This window comes from Musca vetustissima, unplaced genomic scaffold (genome assembly GCF_032173495.1).
Source record: "Musca vetustissima isolate MV318-11 ecotype Yass unplaced genomic scaffold, APGP_CSIRO_Mvet_v1 utg140120, whole genome shotgun sequence".
Taxonomy (NCBI): Eukaryota; Metazoa; Arthropoda; class Insecta; order Diptera; family Muscidae; genus Musca; species Musca vetustissima.
In genome coordinates, this window is record NW_026878522.1 from 1 (window position 1) to 17,163 (window position 17,163).

At 34.1% G+C, this 17,163-nt stretch overlaps 2 protein-coding genes across 2 annotated transcripts; both read right to left on the reverse strand.

Moving 5' to 3' along the window:
• Positions 1 to 3,769: 3,769 nt before the first annotated feature.
• On the reverse strand, positions 3,770 to 4,381 carry LOC133323259 (probable cytochrome P450 313a4). The gene is made up of 2 exons (XM_061532202.1): positions 4,262 to 4,381; positions 3,770 to 4,195 (listed from the first exon to the last, which is right to left on the reverse strand). The coding sequence occupies exons 1-2, from the start codon at positions 4,379 to 4,381 to the stop codon at positions 3,770 to 3,772; spliced, it is 546 nt and encodes a 181-aa protein (XP_061388186.1).
• Positions 4,382 to 14,781: 10,400 nt separating this feature from the next.
• LOC133323258 (probable cytochrome P450 313a4) lies at positions 14,782 to 15,619 on the reverse strand. Its single transcript, XM_061532201.1, has 3 exons — positions 15,500 to 15,619; positions 15,017 to 15,443; positions 14,782 to 14,948 (listed from the first exon to the last, which is right to left on the reverse strand). The coding sequence occupies exons 1-3, from the start codon at positions 15,617 to 15,619 to the stop codon at positions 14,782 to 14,784; spliced, it is 714 nt and encodes a 237-aa protein (XP_061388185.1).
• Between the last annotated feature and the right edge of the window lie 1,544 nt (positions 15,620 to 17,163).

A 17,163-nucleotide genomic window follows, 5' to 3' on the forward strand; every position in this document is an offset into this window, starting at 1 on the left:
ATAGAGGTCAAATGAATCTGAAGCAGTTTACTATACATCATCAAGTTGACTAAAATACATTAATAATTCATACTGATATTTTATACAGAAAGTTCGAAAAATATTCTTATACCATAAAGATAAAACCACTCGAAATCTTTAAATTTGTCTAAAAAAAATATGTGAATTTTGTACTTATATTGTACCATTCAATACCACATTTTATTCTTTCATTTTCTTCCACATTATACATATTTAAATTATCGCAAGAAAAACTATCCAAAAAAGTTCACATATTAAACATGATAAACCAATAATTCCTTGAGGATACTTCCCCACCTCAAATAATATCTAAAACGTTTTACTACAATTATAAAAAAACAGAATAGAAAAAAAAAGAATAATTGTAACAAAAACCACCTTCATTGATAAAAAAGAACAGAAACCAAAAAGCAACAAGATTCATTGATCAAAACAAAACCAAAATCAAATAACTAAAATGCTCCTCCATTAGCTATAAACTCTCGAAAGAATAAGAGAGAACACCCGCATCCAGTTCGTGAGTGGAGGCCTTCAGCATGACTTATCCCGTCATGCTGAAGGCCTCCAAAAACGAAAAATATATGTGTAAGCAAAAACGAAAAAATATATGTATACACATATGTGTACATACAAACATTAAATTATTGATTTTGTTTTTTATTTTGATCAGTGCGAGTTAAACACAAAGCATGAGCAACAACATACAGACGAATGTAAAAGCTTAACAAAAGAGTAGCATTCTCTTCATTCTCAAATGATATCACATGTTGTCTTACATATCTGTATGTTATGTCTCATTGCTATATCAGCTTCAAAAAAATTATAGCATGATATATATTTTTCCCATGAACATATTGTCAATTTTAAAATAATATATTAACCCATTAGGGACCAATGTATTAATATCAATATATTTTTATTAGAATTAAAATGAAGACATTTGCTTAATATTTGTTAAAAAGAATAATTATGTAACCTCGAATATATTTTTATAATTATGTCCATTAAGAAATATATAATTTTTCATAGATTTTTTTATCTTTATATCTAAATATTATTATTACATTATGTTTTGAATAAAATAGTGTCAATATGAATCCTTAAAGAACTTATACGTTTCCTTGTATACCATGGGTTAGAGATCAGGAGTGACAGAGTATTTGGGATTCTACATACAAATTCAATTCCCCGTAGGATAAAGGTTGGCGAGGGTTAAGAGGGGTATCCTTTCAATATCATCTGAAAGTAGACTTTAACATAGGGTTTCGACTAATATCCGCACTTCAGTATAAATTCATGGTTTTTTTATTGTGGGGTATATTGTTTTATTTTTTCCAATTTCTTTCATTTTTTTCCATTAACTAAGTTAGGGAGTCTATAATAAGGTTTTGGTTTTGAGGCGAACAAGAACTCCCCCACCCGACTGAAGCTAGGGAATAAAAGGCTCCCACCGTTCTACCTCGTACCATTCTCCTGAATGCCTAGAACATTTAAAAATTTGCATTCTACGAATCATTTTCGTGTCCATTACAAAATCGGTCCAGATTTAGATATACTTCCCATATATATTTTCGTCCGATTTAATGTAAATGGTTCACCAAATACCCTATATATCTTTCGATTTGTACGAAATTTGGTATAGTGTACTGAATTGGGTCTAGAATGATGTTTGTTAAGTTTCCTGAAAATCGGTCCGGATTTAGATATAGCTCCCGTATATAATTTCGTCCGATTTCATGAAAATGGTGTACCAAGGTCCTTATACATCTTTCGATTTGCACGAAATTTGGTATAGCGTAATGAATTAGGTCTAGAATGATGTGTTTTTCAACCGAATTCACTAAAATTTGGAATATTGGGTTCTTATTGGGTACCACATATTTGGTATATTGGGTTCTTATTGGGTACCAAATATCTTCCCTAAAAATTATAAATATAAGTGCATTTTTTCTGGTAGCCCCCATATAAATTTCGGCATTTTGAGGTTCTTGAGCGCGTTTTTCAACCGAAATCACTGAAATTTGGTATTTTGTAGCCGTATATGGAAACAAATCTCCCTACCAAAAATTATTTATAGTCAACCCCTTTTAGGCGTAGTCCCCATATCACCCCATTTTTTTATATTTGGTTCTATATATAACCCGTATTTAGGCTTAGCCGTAGCCCCTGTGTGGGAGGTACTAGAAGGCATGGACCGATATTCCCCAAATTCGGACTTTAACTAAGTTTGGAAGACATAATAAGATGGGATGAAATCAAAATTTTCTGAAACGGGTTTGGCCCAAAGAAACATGGCGTCTAGAACCAATATTTCGATGAGGCACATTTTCACCGTGTGAAAGTGTATACACACTAATTAGCCATAAGGCTGAAGGTATCATTTTCTATTAAAAATTATTCTTTACATAATCGGTTTGTAGAAATGTCGATATAGGTCCATTTTTTGGTATGTTCCATATATTTTCATTTGGCATACATCATTCTAGGCTCAATTCTGTACGTTATGCCAAATTTCGTGCAAATCGAAAGATATACAGGGGATTGGGTGCACCATTCGGACGAATATTTATGGGAGCTATATCTAAATCTGTACCGATTTTTCCAAATTTCTATAGGTTTCGTCCTAAATGAGCTGTGACAAATTTTATACAATTCGGATTATAAATGCGACCTGTACTTTGTTTACAATTTAACACCAACAGACGGACTTGCATAAATCGGCTTTAAAAGTGATTCTATGCATATTCTCAAAAGGAATTATGTGTCTGTCTCGTTTCATTTTGCCTGTTACAAACATGTGCACAAAGACATAATACCCGGTACCACAGTGTGGTGAAGGGTATAATAATAATAAAAATCCGTTATAAAGTAAATATGTTATTTGCGTTTCAAATTGAAAATCTAGAAGACATTTACCGTTATAAAATTAATTTTCGAAGTGGCCCAGAAAAACCAAAAGTATTTTCGTCGTCCAGGGACTCTAACTAAACAGAATTGGTGCATTAGAACCCCTGAATAATTTTCGTGTCACACAATGAAATTATCAAAACCTATTACAAAAATAGTGATTCTGCCACAGCCATTATCGTGTGTTAAGAAAAGGTTATGGTTTACACGAGAATCTCAGGATTCTCTGAAGTAATTAAAGGGAGGTCATTACATTCAGAAAGTAAATATGTATGTGGTTTCAACAGGACGGTGCCACACAACTCGACCAAATATGTATTTATTGCAAAATATATTTCCTGGCCGTGGTGGCCCACCGTATACAGTCCGAAAATAAGAAATCGGGCTCCATCTTACGCATGTGGACATCCATGTTCTGCTTTAAATCCTTCCTAAAAATCAATTTAATAATTGTAAAATATATTGGGAACATTTTCCATAAAAATTAACAATGACATCAAGCTCATACAAACTATGTACTTATTAAATAAATATGTTGTATATTACTTTTTCGTACCACATTTCACAATTCCGTTCCGTTTCCCATTAGTACCATATTTAGCAATTATGTACATTTATCTATTTTCAATCCACAAAACGGGATTATGCTTTAGTTTCAGCACGACTGAATAATCAAATTCCAAATCAGCATATTGGAAATCGGTTGAAAACTTGAAATTCCTCAATAACTTTGCCAAGGCGACTTTCGTGGACATAAGACCATACTTCATTCCTGCGTAATAAAATAAAATTGAACAAATATTAAACTATGTTTTATTTATCGACATTCTTGCGATCATACCTATACAGTTCCGAATTCCTTTGTAAAGGGAATAAATGCATATGGATGTTTGCCTTCCAGGTTAGATGGCAGAAAATGGTCGGGATCAAACATGTCAGCATTGGGACCCCACAAATCCTTACGTCTGTGCATTGTGAAAATGTTAAGAAAAAATTGTACCCCAGATGGTATAACCATTCCATTGGATAGCTTAATATCCTGTGAATTCTCACGTGCTACGAAAGGTATTGGTGTCAGTACACGCATTGATTCATTGATAACCATATCCATATAGGTCATGTCTTGGGTATTTGCATAGGTCACATCAAAATCTCCTCCATCTGGAAATATCGTCAACAGTTCCTCGTAGACTTTTTGTTGATATTCTGGGAACATTGCCAGCAAAATAAGAACATATCCAATTGTATTGGCCGTCGTCTCGAATGCCTTCACAAAAATATAACATTAACATGGAACAATAATGGAACTAGTTTCGGAGAGAACAAAAATTACCGCTAAGACAATTGTACCTGATTCGTCTTCCACATGCTTCGCTGTAAAGATATTCTTTCTCATAAGTTCAATGGCTTGATCAATGAAAATGTTACTATTATTGGACTGTCCTTGCATCATGTTAGCAGTATCATTGTATGCATATTTGCAGTGTGAAAATATCCATTTAATTTGTTGCATATTTCAAATATGTATCATAATTGCAAGGATAATTTTTTGATTGTTTCAGTTACCGGTATTTCAGTACCTATTGTTCATTTTAACGTTTATTAATATGATATTTGTATAATATTATCAAATACATTTGATAGTGTTTTTGTGATGAAAAAATAGTATTTGTATTAACCTTTCTAATAAACTTGCGATTTTCTTCTTTACATGTGTGGAATGGTTCGTATACACCCCACAGCCTTCGAATTAAACTATTAGCCAACCATGGGGAAAGCAACATTTGAGTTACATTCTTGGTCATACTATAAACAATTTCAAATATTAAATATATTAGTTAAAATAGAAGATTTAAAACAAGAAATATAAATAAATCTGGACAAACGATACGAATTAAAAGATTAGAAGAATTTTATCATACCACTGATAGCTTTTTATTAGATCACTATTCGATCCATTTTCAATCCCAACATTAACTCCCATTGTTGTTCCTGCAAGACCAAAAAAAATAAAAATATTGATTTGAAAATGATGAAGAGCAGAACGTTAACTCACGTAGGGTTACATTCAATGTAAAATCTTGCAATAAAGTTATCACATCCGGACATTCATTGATATCTGTGAATAGCTTTACAACCTTATTCACCTCCTCATTAAATATCGGCATAAAACTCTGCAATATCTTAAAACTGAAAGCAGGATTCAAGTATTTCCTATGAACGCTCCATTCCGGATCTTAAATTGTGTTCTGGTTAATATATATTTTATTCTAAATTAGATTTGTTCTTCTTACCTTTGGAAGAAAGTAGACCCTTTCCAACTTTGTGAAGCGGTTTGTAGAGTACACTTTTATTCGCGCAGCAAGGCGATGTCAATATATCACGGATAATATCCGGTTCGGTTACAATCAATACGGGATAGGTAACCACCCATGCATACATTATTGGGCCAAATGACTCACTGTTTTTGTGTATCACATCCAAGGGATCTTTATAAATATAGATCCACCACTATACTTCAGAGACTAGAGAACAATCCAAACAATGGACTGAAGCTGGAGGAAGTGCCCCAAAGGAGGCAAAAACAATTCAATCGGCTGGTTAGGTTATGGCATCGCTTTTTTTTGGACTTCAACGATATTTTATTAATTGACTATTCGCAAAAGGGTAATACAATAAATTCAGAGTACTATTGCAACCTTTTGAATCAATTAAATGTAAACAATTCGAGAAAAACGTCCTGGCTTACAACACAGAAAAAAATGTTCATCAAGACAACGCACCAGGGCACAAGAGTTAACAATGTCTAAATTCTGCGAATTGATGTACGAGTTGCTTATTCTCCTGATTTAGGTACCAGTGACTTTCACTTGTTCCCAACACTAAAAAAATCCTTGCTGGCAATCGTTTTACCTCAAATGAAGATGCAATTACAGTTGTAAACCACTATTTTGAAGACCTTGACGAAACCTATTTTAATAAAGGGATAGAATTTGCTAGATAAGCGTTGGACTAAGCGTATTGAAGTTTCAGGAAATTATATTGAAAAATAAAAATGTTTTTGAAACACCAACTATTCTCTTTCATTGATAGGCTAAGAAGTTTCCGAACAGCCCTCGTATGAGTGATTAACCAAACCGATACAAAGGACCGTCGTGGGCCTTTATCCAAAAAAAGTTATTTAACCAAACCGAAATAAAGATCCGTCGCGTGTCTTGATTCAAAGAAAAGTGATTTTAACCAAACCGACTATATGATACCCTTCACCACTTTGGGTATATTCAGCATATGTATCCTAAAGTCGAAATTATATATGGAAGCTATGCTATATCTATATCTGAACCGATTTCAAGGAAACTTATCAGAGATTAATTTATATTAACATCAGTACGTTGTGTCGATCGGCCTAGCTATGGATCGTTAGTGCACCATTTACTTAAAATCGGACGGAAACCTGAACCGATTTTCACGAAATTTTGCACACATCATTTTAGATTTAAATCAGTACGCTATCCCAAAATCGAAAGATATATGGGGACTTTGGTGCACTATTTAGATAAAATCGGACGAAAATATATATGGTAGCTATATCTTAATCTGAACCGATTTCCACGAAACTTTGCACACGACTTTCTAGGCTTAATTCAGTACGCCATGCCAAAATTCGTGCAAATCGAAAGATTTTGAGGGACTTTGGTGCACCATTTACCTAAAATCGGGCGAAACTATATATGGGAGCTATATCTAAATCATTTTAGACTTAATTCAGTATGCTATGCCAAAATTCGTGCAAATCGAATGATTTTAAGGGACTAAAGTCCGTAAATCGGACAAAAATATATATGGGAGCTATCTGAGAATCTGAACCGATTTTCCCAATTTCAATAGGGTTCGTCCTTGTGCCAAATAAATGAGCTGTGCCAAATTTGAGCCAAATCGGATAATAAATGCGACCTGTACTTTGTTTACAATTTAACATCAACAGACGGACCGACAGACGGACGGACATGCATAAATCGACTCAGAAAGTGATTCTATGCATATTCTCAAAAGGAAACATGGGCCTATCTCGATTCCTTTTGCCTGTTACAAACATATGCACAAAGACATAATGCCATGTACCACAGTGTGGTGAAGGGTATAAAAACCGTCGTATACCTTTATTCAAAGCAAATTGATTTTAACCAAAGAGAAGTAATGAGCCGTCGTGGGCCTTTAAATAAAAAACAATTAAAGCAGATTTGAAATAAGGAGCCGTCGTTGGCCGTTATTGAAGTGGGAGGGACCTAATCCGTATCGCCACAAGTAATTCCCTCGTCCTACATCTTCAGTTATTTCTAATGCCAATAGCCGTATCGGAGCAGTAGCAGAACAAAGCCGGACATTGCCGACTTTTAGAATTTATGTATATAGAATTTGTATGTCAATTAAAGTTTCTAAATAAAGCGAATTATTCCGAATTTCGAAACTAACACTAGAACTTCAATATAAATTTTCTGTGACGAACCCTACCCCGCGATCACAGCCCATCAACCGGAAGTAACATGTCGCTGCTGTATTGACTTGAGACTAGAACGATCTGTGTTAAAGTTTTTGGAAATTGGTTCAGATTTAGATAGATAGAGTATATATTTTTTGTCCGATTTCATGTATATATACATGAAATCAAAGACCATATGTTTGTTGGATTTAAAGAAGATTTAGATTTAAATGTATTTAGATACGGTCCAAATTTAGATATAGAACACATGTATATGATGCATCAAAGACCCTATATTGTTTTAAGTCTGACCAAATTTCATGAAATTTTGCATAGATTTCAAAACGGAATATGCATGGATTGTCTGTCTGTCTGTACGTCCGTCCGTCCATGTATTTTTGTTAACAAAGAACAGGTCGCATTTTTGATCCGATTTGGATGAAATTTGGCACAGTTCACTTATTTGACCCAACGACGAACCCTATTGAAATTGGGAAAAATCGGTTCAGATTTAGATATAGCTCCGATATATATTTTCGTCCGATTTTATGTAAATGGTGCACTAAAGTCCCTATATATCCATCGATTTGCACGAAATTTGGCACAGCGTACTGAATTAAGCCTAGAACGACGTGTGTTAAGTTTCCTGAAAATTGGTTCAGATTTAGATATAGCTCCCATATATATGTTCGTCCGATTTTAGGTAAATAGTGCACCAAAGTCCCTATACATCCTTCGATTTCCACGAAATTTGGCACAGCGTACTGAATTAAGCCTAGAACGATGTGTCTTAAATTTCCTGAAAATCCGTTCAGGTTTAGATATAGCTCCCATATATATTTTCGTCCGATTTTAGGTAAATAGTGCACAAAAGTCCCTGTATATCCTTCGATTTGCATGAAATGTGGCACAGCGTAATGAATTAAGTCTAGAACGATGTGTGTTAAATTTCGTGAAAATCGGTTCAGATTTAGATATAGCTCCCATATATATTTTCGTCCGATCTGTTAGGATCCCATCTGTTGAATATATCCAAAAATGGTGAAGGGTATCAAGTCGGTCCCGTCCGACTTTACTACGTTTCTTACTGTTTTTTTTTTTTTTTTATAAAACAATCAAGCGTGTACTTCTCCAGATTATTAATAACATATTACACATTTCACACAAACCCTTTTTCACGAACTTTAGAGCACCACCTAAAATAGGATAACCCATTCGACCTGGTATTTTAAACATTAAAGCGTAATATTTTCGCCGTGTCCACAACCAGCATAGCCACGCTCCTACAAATAACACAACACAAATATACAAGTAAGCCATTTCCGACCGATTAAAATAATGAGAAGCGCACGTTTATGACTACTGAAGCGACGCGTACTATTAAAAGTTTACATTAGAAAAAATCAGCAATTTATAACTAGCAAATTTCAAATGATTAATTAGTTAATTAATTAATTAGGTCGAACATATTTCAGTATCTAATATTTACCAAACTCAGTTATTAATAACTAATTGACTAACTAATTTAAATCAATCTTTTGACACGTTGGGCACTTGAGCATGAAACGAAACGCTTTGTCGTAATGCTCATAAAGGGACCCAAAAAAAAATCGGTAATATGGGGATTTTTGGCCATCAATTCAACCGAATTGGCTGTAACTTGGTATTTTAGGCTCGCATAGGGTAAGACATCTTCCTACCAAAAATCAGTATTGACCCACTTTTTATCATATAAACCTGTATAACGCTATGCCCCAAATAATCTGTGTTTTGGAGATTTTTGGCACATGTTTATGACCATATAGCGGCACAAATTTCGGTATATTGGTTGTATTTTGGTATTTTGAATTCACAATGGATGGCACATGTTTGTGTCAATATTGGCCCATCTTATAGGATATTCCCCGTATAAAGGTACATTATCCGGTATTTCAGAGATCAAGGTTCTTAAACCCTACTGATTCTAATTGGGTGTCAAATTTTCCTACCAAATAATTACCATATCGACATCATGGTGGAGGGTATAACGACATTTTATCTTGTTTTATTTACGATATAAGCTACATTAGTTACATTACTAATAAATATTATTGCTGTTACCTGTTTGATTTGAACTATAATTATAAATACATACGTTTCTAGTTAATATTAATATAAGTTAACTCTGCCAAGAGTTTATTATTATACCCTTCACCACACTGTGATACAGGGCATTATGTCTTTGTGCATATGTTTGTAACAGACAAAATGAAACGATGTAGACACATGGTTCCTTTTGAGAATATACATAGAATCCATTTTTAAGTCGATTTATGCATGTCCGTCCGTCTGTCCTTCTGTCTGACCATGTTCAATTGTAAACAAAGTACAGGTCGCATTTTTGATTCGAATTGGATGAAATTTGGCACAGCTCATTTATTTGGCCCAAGGACGAACCCTATTGAAATTGGGAAAAATCGGTTCAGATTTAGATATAGCTCCCGTATATAAATTCGTACGATTTAAGGTAAATGATGCACCAAAGTACCTATATATCTTTCGATTTGCAGGAAATTTGACTTAGCGTACTAAATTAAGTCTACAGTGATGTGTGTCAAGTTTCGTAAAAATCAGTTCAGATTTAGATATTACTCCCATATATATATTTTCGTCAGATTTTATGTAAATAGTGCACCAAAGTTCCTTTATAACCTTCGATGTACACGAAATTGGGCATAGCATATTGAACTGAGTAGTGAGTGGTAAGTTTCGGAAAAGTCGATTCTGATTTCCCACATGTCCGATTTAACATAAATGGTGCACCAACCTCCTAATGTTTATCCGGTTTACACGAAATTTTGCACAACATATCAAATTGAAGGACGTTATTACGTCCTTCAATATATATATATATATATATATATATGGAAGCAGCTATAGCTTCCATATATATATTCCGAACGTGTGTCTGATTGAGATTAAATTTTTAGGTTGCAGAAAGACATGAGTTTGCTCCTTCGAGGGAACATTGGGATGCAATTGTAAGGATACATAAGTACAATATACCTAAAGTGGTGAAGGGTATTATATACTCGGCCCAGTCCGACTTTACTACACTTACTTACTGGTTTTTATTTAATTGGTGCAGATGCAGACACAGCTTCCATATATATTACAAACGGTTACTTAATTGACGGTTATTTAATTTACATAAATTTGTCCCAATGTACGCAAACGACTCTAAACTTGCCCCAAAGAAAATAAAATTTAACATAGGTTCCAGAAAGATCAGATATGCAAGTTTGTTCAATTTCATGTCAATGTTCTTTGGAAAAGGCGGAGTCTGTTAGGAGACATATAGAATATATACGCAAAGTGGTGAAGTGACTTTACTACTTTCCTTACTGGTTTTCCATTTTTTGAAGAAGAACTTGACGTTACAGGTAGGCGGTAGCGTAAAAATGAAATGAAAGTATGAACTATATTTGTATCATATTTTTTATAAACAAACTAAAATAAATGAAAAGTAAAAGTAGGGACCGAATAACTACTTCGTCAGTACCAGGAAATGTGTTCGCTATAAATAAAGTACGTTATAAGTACTACTCAATAATTCGATCCAATATTGTAAACGTCGTTATAAATTGATCATGCTTCATAGGCACCAAAAACATCTCGGCTTGACTTTGATTTTCATAAGCTAGATTTGAAGTTTCTCCACTGTGTGCCGTTTATTACAGCAGAATTGTAACAACAAGCATTGGATGTCGAAAGAAATACAAAAGGTGTGAAGCATTTAAACCTCACACTTATTAATTGATATGTTCGCTTGGCGACAACGAAATATCGTTCATTTGCCGCAAGACTGACATAAATATAAACCAGTAAGGAAAGTAGTAAAGTCGGACTGGGCCGACTATATGATACCCTTCACCACTTTGGGGATATTCTACAGATGTCGTCTTTTCGAAGGAACATTGATTTCATAATTTTTAAATAGACTTTAAGCAAACTTTACGCACGCTATTTGGTATGCTTCACTGTTTAAAATGTAATATCAATCAAGCATCCATTGATTATTTGGTTTACAATGAACATGAATTTATACTAATTTCAGTACGTTTTGCCAATCGGCCAATCGGACGAAAGTATATATAGGTTATAATAACTTCAGTACATTGTACAAAATTGTGTGCGGGTCGACCAATCTTTGGTTCTTTAGTGCACAATTTACATTAAATCGGACGGAAATATATATTGGAGCTATATCTAAATCTGAACCGTTTTTCACGAAACATAGCACACATCATTCTGGACCCAATTCAGTTCCCTATGACAAATCGAAAGATATATAGGGACTTTGGAGACCCATTTACTTTAAATCGCGAAACTTAGCACACATCATTCTAGACTTAATTCAGTACGCTGTGCCAAATTTCATGCAAATCGAAAGGAATATAGGAACTTTAGAATACCATTTACATAGAATCGGACAAAACCATATATGGGAGCTATATCTAAATCTGAACCGATTTTCTGGAAACTTGGAACACATCATTCTGGACCTAATTCAGTACGCTGTGCCAAATTTCATGCAAATCGAAAGATATAGAGGGGCTTTGGTGCTCCATTTACCTTAAATCGGACGAAACTATATATGGGTGCTATATCTATATCTGAACCGATTTTCACGAAACTTGGCACACATCATTCAGTACTCTGTGCCAAATTTCGTGCAAATCGAAAGATATAGAGAGACTTTGGTGCACCATTTACATTAAATCGGACGAAAATATATATGGGAGCTATATCTAAATCTGAACCGATTTTTCCCAATTTCAATAGGGTTCGTCCTTGGGCCAAATAATTGACCTATGCCAAATTTCATCCAAATCGGATCATAAATGCGACCTGTACGTTGTTCACAAAAATACATGGACGGACATGCGTAAATCGACTCAGAAAGTGATTCTATGCATATTCTCAAACATATGCACAAAGACATAATACCCTGTACCACAGTGTGGTGAAGGGTATAAAAACAAGTTTGTAGAAAAACATTATAGTTTTACAAAACTAATACACCGAACCATTCTACGTCATTAACTCAAAAATCAATTTTTTTAATTAGGTCAGTCTTGCAGCAAATGAGCGGTATGTATTTTGAGTGGACTTGAACACATAGTCAGCAATTAGATGACAATTATCTTAATGCTTGGTGACAGAGTGATCAAGCAGAGCAGCATTTGGGTACAACTCAATTAATATGTACGTATGAATAGTCGTGTTATGAGTTGATTTGTGTCTGCAAATTGTGCATTATAATTATTAAAATGGATCGATAGCATGTATTATTGTGGAGAGATATTTAATTCAATCAATCCGTACACATGCCATTCTGAAATTATATCGTCATGCCTCGACTAGCTGAGTCGATCTCGACATGTGTGTGAGTCTGTCCATTATAATTTGCATGTTAATGGCACAGTTATGGACCAATCGTTTTGCATGTAGGACGGGTTCAAGTCAAAGAAGACCTCTATTGTTATTGTTAATAATCGATTAAAACGTAGAAGATGAAATTGATCAATTACCACAATTATGACCCGAACATCTTGAAAATGCACGTGGGGAAAGGGATTTGCCCAAGGAGAATCTGCCAATGGACTCAAACTTTTGTGTAATAAATAGCAAAAATTTCATTCTATGGCGTATGTTTCTACCGAATGGACCGAAAACATTAGTTTTGCTGTTTCACTAGTTTTGCTGTTTCAAAGAATTTTACGGAGTATTTTGATAATTATCGCTGAATATTTCGCGGTTCAAATGAACAAATAACAGTCTTATGGCATAAACGGCTGACAATATGGTGCAAATACCTCTAATCGGACAAGATGGTGCAAATATCACGAATATAGATTTGCAGAGAGTTCTAGTTCAGTGGAAGTTGTGTTGGTTAGGGTGAAAATTTGTTTTGCAGAAGGTGTTATAAATATACCTATGTTTAGACGTAACCCCCATTAAAATGTTTCGGTATCAAAAAACTAAAACCTGTTAATAATTTGTCCCTTTTTTTCCGAATTCAATGAAATTTTGCACAGGTCATTTATTTAGCCCTATTGAAATTGAGAAATCGGTTCAGATTTAGATAATGCTCACATATATTTTTCCGTTCGATTTAATATAAATGGTGACCCAAATTCCTTGTACATTTTTCGATTTGCACGAAATTTAGTATAGCGTACTAAAGTAATTCTAGAATAATTTGTGTTAAGTTTCGTGAAAATCGGTTCATTAAAATGTTTCGGTATCAAAAAACTAAAACCTGTTAATAATTTGTCCCTTTTTGTTCCGAATTCAATGAAATTTTGCACATGTCATTTATTTAGCCCTATTGAAATTGAGAAAAATCGGTTCAGATTTAGATAATGCTCACATATATTTTTCCGTTCGATTTAATATAAATGGTGACCCAAATTCCTTGTACATTTTTCGATTTGCACGAAATTTAGTATAGCGTACTAAAGTAATTCTAGAATAATTTGTGTTAAGTTTCGTGAAAATCGGTTCAGATTTAGATATAGCTCCCATATATATTTTCGTCCGATTTAATGTACATTGTGTACTAAAGACATAAACTTTGTCCGATTAACATACCATTTTGTACAATCTACTGAAGTTAATATAAATTAATCTCTTGCAGTTTTCCTTGAAACGGTTCAGATTTAAATATAAATAAAATTACGTGTCAATCGAACAAACATTACTTCGGACGAAAATATATATGTATTTCGTCCGAAGTAATGTTTGTTCGATTGACACGTAATTTTTGCAAAACCTATCAAATTGAGACTAAAATGACGTTACTGCGTTTTGTTGAAAGTGGTGCAGATGCAGATAGAGATTCTGATGAGGATCAGTGGCGAGATCCGAAACTATAGTCTTCCCTGCCTTACCCCTCGGCGGACAATGCCATACATTCCCCACTAATAAATATTTGTTTTTTTTATAAAAACAACAAACTGGGATTCAGCCTGACTATTTTTCTAAAACGATTCTATATATATATATATATAGAACGGGTGTCTGATTGGGATTAAACTTTGAACAGTGCGGCATACCGAATAGTCCCATTTTGCACAAACGACTCTAAATCAGCCCGAAATTTCTGGTCAATGTGTTTACACAAAAAATACGTCTTTCAGGATATATCTTTCGAATATACCCAAAGTGGTAAAGGGTACCATATAGTCGGCCCCATCCGACCAGTAAGGAAAGAAACCGGCGTCTTTCTTTAGTAATTTCCAATAAATATTTTTGTATCACTTGGTTTATTGAACTATGAAGCTATATATCAAATTACAGAATTTGAACGTTTTTCCTTCCTCTTTTAGTTATCCATATTTATCTATTTCAACTCGCAAAACTGGAATATGCTTTAACTTCAACACAATTGAATAAGTAAACTCCAAATCGGCGTACTGGAAATCCGTGGAAAACTTGAAATTCCTTAATAACTTTGCCAAAGTTATTTTCGTTGACATAAGCCCATATTTCCATCCTGTATTATATGAAACATTCAATGATTATAAAAATAAATCTTATTTGCTGAAATTGTTGACCTCCTACCTATACTGTTCCGAATTCCCTTTGTAAAGGGAATAAATGCATATGGATGTTTGTCTTCCATGTTACATGGTAAAAAGTGGTCGGGATCAAACATGTCAGCGTTGGGACCCCATAAATCCTTACGCCTGTGCAAGGTGAAAATATTAATAAGAAATTGTACTCCACCTGGCACAACTATTCCATTGGATAGCTCGATATCGTGTGAATTTTCACGTCCTACGAAAGGTACTGGTGTCAGTACACGCATATATTCGTTGATAACCATATCCATATATGTCATTTCTTGAATATTTGCATAGGTCACGTCAAAATCTCCTTCATCTGGAAATATGGTTAACAGTTCCTCGTAGACTTTCTGTTGATATTCGGGGAACATCACCAGCAAAATAAGAACGTATCCAATTGTATTAGCCGTCGTTTCGAAAGCCTTCAAATAAATGTAACGTTAACAATGGAATTGAATTTTGATAGAGCTTAAATTACGCCGAAAACAATTGTATTTGATTCATCTTCCACATTCTGCGCTGTAAAGACATTCTTTCTCATAAGTTCAATGGCTTGATCAATGAAAATGTTACTATTCTTAGATTCTCCTTGCATCATATTAGCAGCGTCGCCACCTCCATTTAATTTTTTGCTTATGAGCTGGAAAATTATTTGATTAGTGTATTGTTTAAATATATATTACTAGCGGGCCCGGCAAACATTGTCTTGCCTTAACAATATTGTTAAGAAATAATTTTCAGTATTTCAGATTTGTTTTTCTTTTTGCTTTTTTTTATTCATACTTGCATAAACAATTTTTCTGGGTAAGAGATATATTTCGCCATATACCGATTTTGATCGTTACATTGGAAGCTATAGCACACACGCAATAAATTTGAATAATGTCATAGCATACTGAACTGAGTCTAGGATTATGATGCACTAAGTTTCGTGAAAATCGGTTCAAATTTAGATATACTTGCCATATATAGTTTCGTCCGATTTTACTAAATGATGCACCAAAACCCCTATATATTTTCCGATTTAAATGAAATATGTCATAGCGTACTGAACTTAGTTTAGAATTATATGTGCTAAGTTTCGTGAAAATCGGTTAAGATTTGTATATAGCTGCTATAAAGACCCAAAGTTTGTACGATTGACACAAAATTTTGTACAATGTACTGAAGTTAATATACATTAATTTCTGGCAAGTTACGTTGAAATCGTTTCATATTTAGATATAGCTCGACACGAAATTTTGCACTACGTATCAAATTGACTCTTGAATGACGTTATTACGTGTTGTTAAAATTAGCGCAGATGCTTCCATATATATTTCAAACGGGTGTCAGATTGAGATTAAATTTTGAAGAGTGCGGCCTACTGAATAGCGTGTATCAAGTTTGCTCTACATCGATTTACTTAAATTAGTCCCATTGTACTCAAACGACTCTAAACTTTCCCGAATGAAATGAAATTTAGCATAGGTTCCAGAATCGCACAAAGACCACCTATTCAAGTTCGTTCAATTTCATGAAAGTGTTCTTTCGAAAAGGTGACGTCTGTTAGGAGACATATGTAGAATATATCCAAAGTGGTGAAGGGTATCGTATAGTTGGCCCCGTCTGACTTTACTTCTTTCCTTTCTGGTTTTACCTTCTAATTGAATTCGTATTTCGCAATAATTTTATATTTTGTTTTATATTTTGTTGAAAATGTACCTATCAATATTCACGAAAGCTTCCGAATAGACCCCATACAATGATACTCCACATTATTCGATGCGTTCGGAGGTTTGGCCAACGGTACCCGCAATATTCGGCATTTTGGGGAGCTTCTCTTAGCAAAAATTATCACTATTGGTCCAAGTTTTCAGATAGCCCCCATATATGTTATTCCCCTTTGTTCGGCATTTTCTCATGTGGTGTCAAATCTTCCTACCAAAATTTCACATTATAGTTGCTGCAATATGTCATTGACTGGATGGATATTAGAATTAGAATTCTCTGAATGGACACAATCTCGATTCCGAATGTCTTCTGATTTTCAATTCTTGCATTGCCCCAATAAATTCGTGAAACGTGTGCATACAATGATCGCGTGTACATTCAATGATATCCTTCTGAATTATTATTATTTTTTTTTTTTGTATTCTCACC

Coding starts and splice junctions, on each gene's coding strand:
- LOC133323259 (XM_061532202.1), bottom strand. CDS start 4,381: ATGATGCAAGGACAGTCCAATAATAGTAACATTTTCATTGATCAAGCC. Junction 4,196..4,261: donor CAGGTACAATTGTCTTAGCG/GTAATTTTTGTT, acceptor ATTTTTGTGAAG/GCATTCGAGACGACGGCCAA.
- LOC133323258 (XM_061532201.1), bottom strand. CDS start 15,619: ATGATGCAAGGAGAATCTAAGAATAGTAACATTTTCATTGATCAAGCC. Junction 15,444..15,499: donor CAAATACAATTGTTTTCGGC/GTAATTTAAGCT, acceptor ATTTATTTGAAG/GCTTTCGAAACGACGGCTAA. Junction 14,949..15,016: donor GGGAATTCGGAACAGTATAG/GTAGGAGGTCAA, acceptor CATATAATACAG/GATGGAAATATGGGCTTATG.